At 47.3% G+C, this 8367-nt stretch overlaps 1 protein-coding gene across 1 annotated transcript; it reads left to right on the forward strand.

The window, feature by feature from the left end:
* The first annotated feature begins 2794 nt into the window (after positions 1–2794).
* On the forward strand, positions 2795–3697 carry LOC130973985 (uncharacterized). Its single transcript, XM_057898685.1, has one exon. It carries the CDS (start codon positions 2795–2797, stop codon positions 3695–3697), a length of 903 nt encoding a protein of 300 aa, XP_057754668.1.
* The last annotated feature ends 4670 nt before the right edge of the window (positions 3698–8367 follow it).

Below are 8367 nucleotides of genomic sequence, written 5' to 3' on the forward strand. Positions count from 1 at the left end.
TTTAGCTCTGAAGTGGAATGGTGGGAAGTGGCTATTCTTCAAGGAGAAGAAAGAATTATGGGTGGTGGCTGTTCTTCGATTCCAAGAGAAGATTAGGGTTTTCTCACCTTCTACTGAATGAGGGTATTGTGGGGGGAGGTGTTATGCGCTGGGTGAGAGAGAGAAAGGGGTGGGGTGGGAGGTGTTATGCGCTGGTTTTTTTTTTTTTTTTGGTAAACGGCGCCGTTTTGATTTGGATATTTGAATTTTAAAATAGTATATATTATTATTTATTAAAACAAAAAATATTTTAAATACATTATATAATTATAAAAGGCATTAAAAATAATTTGAAAAAACCGTTTTGTTTAACAAGAAGAGCAATGAATAAAAATTATACTTTACACCTTTAACTCAGTTTTATATGAATCGTATATATCCTTTAAAAAATATGTACATATTATATATATGATCTCTTAATATTTTTAGAGATTAATATTTAAAGTGGTCTTTAAACACATATAATTTAACTTAATTTTTTAAATATTTAATGTTTAATTTTTTTTCTAATTAAAGATATATTTAAATATTAACAAAGTTAAATTTTCTGTTGACTTTTACTGACCTGTAGTATAAGATAAAAATCATCACTTTTACATTTTTGTGATATGTGATATTTAAGGATTGGACAACGAAGTTAATCACTTAATCTAACCTAATTCTCATGTATATTTTTCAAAAATTAAATAAAAATTTGGATAAAACATAACCCGACCACCACCGCCATAACCCGACCACCACCACTGGCATTGCTCCACTGCGATGACTCCCTTGAAGGTTAGAGCCATCAGGTATAATGACATCCTCTGCCTTAGTGAGTACATAAACTTTATAACCTCCATCTCCAACTTAGATTAGGAATAGGAAGAAGAAACGAATGGAAAAAGGGAAGAAAAAAAGAGGAGGAAGTACTGTCAACCACTCACAAATTAAATTAATGAACATTTTATTTTTCTTCATTGTTCATTTGCATTTGGTCAGCACAACTCAGCTTTAACTTAATTAATAATAATTGAAATTCTGCCAAACAAATTAATTGAATCTTAATTTCATGGCTTTGGTTTCATTTCATACTGTCACAAAAAAAAATCAAGGAACAAGATTAGTAACTAATTGTTGGAGTAAATCAGAGAAATGACATCAGGAAAAATGAAGGAAATTGATCTTTTTTTTTGGGTATTAGGGCAATTGATCATTATTTCATTGTCATTGTCATTACATACACTTATAGAGATAGGAGTGTGGGCAAACAAATAAAAGAAGGCCTTTGTTTCTTTAATCTTTAGGGCTTTAAGAAACTTTGGTCACACCCTTACAAGGAGAGTCTTTCAATAATACTTTAAAAAAAAACTAAACTTTCCAGTAGAGGGAGGAAGAGAAAAAAAACAAAGAAAGAAGGCTTCAACCTTAAATCAGCCAACAACTCGCCTCGTGAGGATCAAAGCACGCCGGATCGAGTCTTCAAACTGATTTGGAAGTGGAGCGGTTCGGAGCGAATTCGCTCCTTCCTTTGGTTAGTCGCCAATGATGTTATTTTAACAAATGTCAATCAGTAGAAGAAGACATTTATCTGCCTCTACTAGCTGCCTGCGCTGCAACTACCTCATAGAGGACGTCCTTCCTGTGTTACGTGATTGTCCTTATGCCAAATTAGTATTGTTACGGACTAGAGTCCAACCCCACTAGTCGTCGGGTCGGGGCGCCACCTCTGACCCAGGCCCAAGCCATCCCTAACGACAAGAAGAGTCCGACGGGTCGGGGCGCCACCTCTGACCCAGGCCCAAGCCATCCCTAACAACAAGAAGAGTCCGACGGGTCGGTTTCTGACACCCGACCGGGGGCACGCCCGGCTTACACTCCGTACGACCCAGGTCACCAGTCAGGTCGGTATCCTTGGGGCCGCCCCCGAGTCCCCGATCCAAAGTCCGGAACGACCTTTTTCTCCCACGTGGACTAGGACAGCTCATAGAAGCTCCTTGGCCAGTGGGCTAGGTCATCCATGGGCCCGCCCTGCACAGTATATAAGGGGAGAGCTGTCCTCTCCCCCCAAGGTACGTCACATCTTACCTAATTTGGCCATCCCCTCGTACGGACACTAACTTGACCGTCGGAGTGTCTTTGCAGGCGGCCACCCCCCTCGTGCTCCTCTCCTCCGGCACCATCAACTCACTGAGCACACCTCAGCCCGTTCCAGATCAACCCGGGGTTTCTATCTCTAACCTTCTCATCACCACCCGATCCATCGAGCACTCGAGATCCCACGGTAACGAACATTGGCGCCATCTGTGGGGAACCTGGAGTAGACATGGAGCGACTTCCCACGTCGGAAGAGCTTCGCGAAGGAGGAGGGACCTGCCTGAGTAGGGCGAGTTCGACGGCTCGTGCCACCGAACACCCGCGGTCCTCCGTTCAACCTAACCAACAGATCTACACCAAAACTCCCGAAAGGCGTCCCTTCGGGGGGACGGGAGCCGATAGCGCCAAGATCATGCAGGAACTCAGACACAGAGTATAAAACCTTGAACGGGAGCTGGCACCGAGGAGCCGATCCCCCGGAGACGTCAGCCACTCCCGCGGCGACGCCAGCCGATCTCGCACCCGCTCCCCGTCCTGAAGACATGAGAGCCGAGAAAGGAGCCCAACAAAGTGCGATGAGACACGTGCTCAGGCGACCTCTTGACCTCACCAGGACAAGTCCGAGAGCCACGGGGAGTCCCAAAGAGGGAAGGCCAAGAGACAGCAGGAACCCGTCATCATGGGAGCCACCCCCTTCCACCCCTCGATCCTCAAGGCCCAGCTTCCGAAGAATTTCGACAAGCCAATAGACATGAGGTACGACGGGACCAAGGATCCCCAGGAGCACCTCACGGCTTTGGAAGCAACAATGAATCTGGAAAGAGTAGGCGACGCGGTCAGATGCCGAGCATTCCCTATGACGCTGGCCGGCCCAGCGATCCGATGGTTCAACGCACTCCCACAGGGGTCCATCGTGGCCTTCGCGGACATCTCCCAAAGCTTTCTAGCTTGGTTCATGACACGCATAGCCAAGGCAAAGCACCCGATTAACCTATTAGGGGTTACACAGAAACCCGGAGAGCCGACCAAGAAGTTCCTGGACAGATTCAACGATGAATGCTTAGAGATCGACGGCCTTACGGACTCGGTCGCCAGTCTTTGCCTAACAAACGGCCTGCTAAACGAGGACTTTAGGAAGCACCTCACAACTAAGCCTGTATGGACCATGCAGGAAATTCAAAGAGTGGCCAAGGAATACATCAATGATGAGGAAGTTAATCAGGTTGTAGCAACTAATAAACGGCAGCTCGCTAACCCCCCAGCTCGGCAGGCCCCCCAGGTCGACAGATACAGAGAAACTCCCAGGGACGGCATCCTAGCCAAGCAACCCAAGCAACCCCCACGGGTAGGAAGATTCACCGACTACACGCCACTCACGGCGCCCATAGTGGAAGTCTACCAACAAATTGCGGACAAGGGAAACCTATCCAGACGCAGACCTCTGAAAGAGAGAACGGGGTGTAACAAAAGCCTCTACTACGATTATCACAAGGGCTTTGGTCACAAGACACAAGATTGTTTTGACCTCAAAGATGCTCTAGAGCAGGCCATCCGGGAAGGAAAATTGAGTGAGTTCTCCTGACTTATTCGAGAACCAAGGAGACGGAAACGCGAGTGCTCAGAAGAAGACCGTAGCCAAACCGTCAAGGCTAGACAAGAGCCCACAGGGAACACCGACAACCCCCCAACTTTTATGGTTAATGTTGTGGTCGGATGCGATACCCCAACCCCCCCCCCCAAAATCCAAGTCGGCAGTAAAAAAGGATACTCGGATCCTTTCAATCTCGACAGGAGACCCCATCGCCTCAAGAGGAAGACCTCCCGTGATATCCTTTGGCCCAGAAGATCAGTGGTTTCACGATCTCCCTGAAAATCCCCATGGTGATCACGGCAATGGTCGGGACCGGGTTAGTCAGGCGAATCCTTGTCGATACTGGAGCTGACTACAACATCCTATTCAGGAACGTGTTTGACGCCATGGGACTCAGGGAATCTGACCTCAAGAGCCATCAACACGGGGTCATGGGGTTAGGCGACAACTATATAAAACCCGACGAGACGATCTCTCTCCCAATCTGCCTCGGAGCCGGTGACACTAGGAGGTCGGTTATGGCAGACTTCGTAGTCCTCAGAGACTCCACGGCCTACAACATCTTTCTAGGAAGAAAGACTATCAACGAATTTTCAGCTGTGAAATGTACTAAATTCCTAGCAATGAAGTTCGTGACGGACAAAGGAGCTGTTGGCTCCATTAGGGAAGACTTGGAAGCGGCGGTTGCCTGCGACAACGCCAGTCTCTCCCTAAGAAAAGAGTCTAAAAAGGCAGCTGGCGTGTTTTTGGCAGACCTGGATGTAAGGATAGAAGACAAGCCGAGACCAAAACCAGTGGGGGACATGGAGAAGTTCCAGATAGGGAAGTCGGCAGAACAGTTTACCTTCGTAAACAAAAATCTGTCCCTTGAACTCAAGGGCCCCCTCATGGAGGTCGTAAGGGCAAACGCGACCTCTTCGCATGGACACCATCAGACATGTCGGGCTTGGATCCCGAGGTCATATCCCACCGACTAGCCGTTAAACCAAACGCAAAGCCAGTAGCACAGCGACAAAGGAAAATGTCCCAAGAAAGGGCCAATGAGGTCGCCAAACAAACAGCCGGGCTACTTGAAGCTGAGTTCATCAAAGAGCTCGAATACTCGACATGGCTATCCAACGTCGTCCTAGTAAAAAAAGCTAGTGAAAGATGGAGAATGTGTGTCGACTATTCCGACCTAAACAAAGCATGTCCTAAAGACTCTTTCCCCCTCCCCAACATCGACGCCTTGGTAGACTCGGCGGCAGGATATCATTTTCTTAGCTTCATGGACACGTACTCCGGCTATAATCAGATCCCGATGCACCGGCCTGATGAGGAGAAGACGGCGTTCATAACACCATGAGGCACTTATTGTTACAAGGTAATGCCATTTGGATTGAAGAACGCGAGGGCCACCTACCAAAGACTAATGAGCAGAGTCTTCCATGACCTCATCAGCAAGATACTAGAGGTTTACGTTAACGACATCTTGGTAAAAACAACAGAGCCAAGCAGCCTTATAGACGACCTCCAAGCTGTCTTCGAAGCGCTAAGGAAATTCAAAATGAGGCTCAATCCACTCAAGTGTGCGTTTGCTATGGAGGCCGGAAAGTTCCTAGGTTTCATGATAACACAACGGGGGGTAGAAGCTAACCCAAACAAGTGTGAAGCCGTCCTCAAAATGACAAGCCCAGGGTGTGTCAAAGATGTGCAGCGACTCACCGGGAAGCTTACGGCTCTATCCTGGTTCCTCGGAGCTTCGGCGGAAAAGGCCCTCCCATTCTTCAACCTAATGAAGAAAGGAATCGCCTTCGAGTGGACCCCGGTATGCGAAGAAGCGTTCAGCCATTTCAAAAAGATACTTTCAGAACCACCCGTGCTCAGCAAACCAAGAGAAGGAGAACCTCTGTACCTATACCTAGCAGTGACCACACAGGCCATGGCGGCAGTTCTTGTCAGAGAAGAAGATAAGACCCAGTGCCCAATATACTTCATCAGCAAAGGACTCCAAGAAGTGGAGTTGAAGTACACCAAGCTGGAAAAGCTGGCTTATGCCCTGCTAACCTCATCAAGAAGACTCAAACAGTACTTCCAAGGGCATGTTATCATCCTAAGAACCAACCAGGCCATTCGACAAGCTCTCCAGAAACCCAACCTCGCAGGGAGGATGATGGCATGGGCAGTAGAGCTGTCCCAATATGATTTGCAATACGAGCCCAGACAAGCAATCAAAGCCCAAGCAATGGCAGATTTCCTGGTAGAGGTCACAGGAGAGGCACCCGACATATCGAACACACGGTGGAAGCTCCACGTTGATGGAGCATCCAACCAAACGTCCGGAGGGGCCGAGATCATTCTCGAGAACTCGGCAGGGGTAGCTTACGAACAGTCAATCAAGTTCGACTTTCCCGTCTCCAACAACCAAGCAGAATACGAAGCACTGATAGGAGGGCTAATCCTAGCTAAAGAAGTCGGAGCATCCAGGGTAAAAGTTAGTAGCGACTCCCAGATCGTCACATCCCAGATAAACGGCAGCTACCAGGCCAGGGACACACTACTACAAAAATACCTAGAAAAGGTAAAAGAGTTGTGCAAAAACTTCGAGAAAGTCATAATCCAGCATGTTCCTAGGGAAAGGAACGCCCGAGCAGACCTCCTCTCCAAGCTAGTGAGCACCAAGCCTGGGACAGGGAACAGGTCTCTAATCCAAGGACTGGCAACTGAACCAGCAATCATCTTATGTGCAACCCAGACCCCAAGTCCCACCTGATGGATAGACCCTATCTTCCGATACCTGGAACACGGCGAAATACCCCAAGACGAGAAGGAAGCATAAGCCACCAGGAGGGAAGTCCCAAAATATGTGATCATACAAGGGCAGTTGTACAAGCGAGGGCTCCACCAACCCTTGCTCAAATGCCTACACCTCGACCAGACGGACTACGTCCTAAGCGAAGTCCATGAGGGGTGTTGTGGTCACCATATTAGAGGAAGGTCGCCGGCAAGAAAGATCATCCAAGCAGGGTATTACTGGCCCACGATGATGTCGGACGCTCAGGGGTTCGCAAGAAATGCCAAGAAAATGCCAACTTCCACAAAGCTCCACCTGAGGAACTTAGTTTGATGATGGCACCCCGACCTTTCGCTCAATGGGGAGTCAACATCTTGGGTCCATTCCCACCCGGGCCAGGACAAGTGAAATACTTGATAGTAGCTATAGACTACTACACTAAATGGGTAGAGGCATAATCACTAGCCAGCATATCCTCAGCAAATTGTCAAAAATTCATGTGGAGGCAAGTGGTCACCAGGTTCGGAATCCCGGAGTCTTGTCATATCAGATAATGGGGCACAATTCACTGACAAGAAATTTAAAGAATTCCTCTCAGGACTAGGGATCAAGCAAAGGTTCTCCTCAGTCGAGCACCCTCAAAGCAACGGACAAGTAGAAGCAGCCAACAAAGTTATCCTAAAAAGGCTAAAGAAGCGACTCGTATGGAAGAAGGGCTCATGGGCAGACGAGCTAGCCTCAGTCTTATGGTCTTACAGAACCTCTCCCCAGTCATCTACCGGCGAAACCCCATTTCGACTCACATACGGGGTCGACGCGGTCATCCCAGTCGAAATAGGGGAGCCGAGTCCAAGATTACTTCTTGGGGGGAGGAAACGAGACAATCGAGAAAGACCTAGTTGACGAAACAAGACAGATGGCACACCTGATAGAGACAACAATCAAGCAAAGGATAGCCCTAAGATACAACGGCAAAGTGCTAAGGAGAAGTCTCGGGGAAGGCGACCTGGTCTTACGACGTAACGACATAGGACCGCCAACCCCAGGAGAAGGCAAGTTGGACGCAAATTGGGAAAGACCTTACAGGGTCAGATAAGTCCTCGGAAAAGGCGCATATAAGCTAGAAAATCTAGATGGAAGCGAGGTGTCGAGGACATGGAACATGGCAAACCTAAAAAGATTTTACTCATAGGAAAAAGCGACCTGACGGGCTGACGACCCCTTCACATCCACTTTAATTTTTTCCATTTTCCTTCGTTTCCATTTTCTTTAATTATGTATCACATTACCCCTTTATTTTAAGTTCTACATATACATATATAACAACTCTGTCTTTTGCAAGATTTTCGCCAAATACGACGAAACGACAAAAACTACGAGCGGTCGATCTAACGGAAACCCGAAACTGATCACCCCAGGAACCAAAGGGACCCAAATGTAAAAAAGCAACAAGCAATTAAAACGGTAAATACCATAAAAGCGGTAAACCAAAAGGCAACGACGGCCCGGATAAGCAAAATCAATAAAGTAGGCAAAAGCCACGATGGCCCGAGCAAGCGAAACAATTATCATAAAACGGCTTAATTAAAAGGCCACGACGGCCTGGATAAGCAAAATCAATAAAGTAGGCAAAATCCACGACGGCCCGAGCAAGCGAACAATTATCATAAAATGGCTTAATTAAAACGAAGTATCAAAATATTCATTACAACCAAAGGCGCCTTAAAAGGCCCAAAAGAAAAAAAGCAAAATTACAAGAACAAAGGCAAGGAGTATAAAAGCTGAAAAGAAGAAGAATCCATCTCAAATCTTGAGGATGTCAACAATCTTCCCGTCCTCAACAGTCTTGAGAGCGCCCACTTGAGAAAGGTCGAGGTCGGGAGCTAGC

The sequence above is a fragment of the Arachis stenosperma genome, chromosome 4 (genome assembly GCF_014773155.1).
Source record: "Arachis stenosperma cultivar V10309 chromosome 4, arast.V10309.gnm1.PFL2, whole genome shotgun sequence".
NCBI classification, from domain to species: Eukaryota; Viridiplantae; Streptophyta; class Magnoliopsida; order Fabales; family Fabaceae; genus Arachis; species Arachis stenosperma.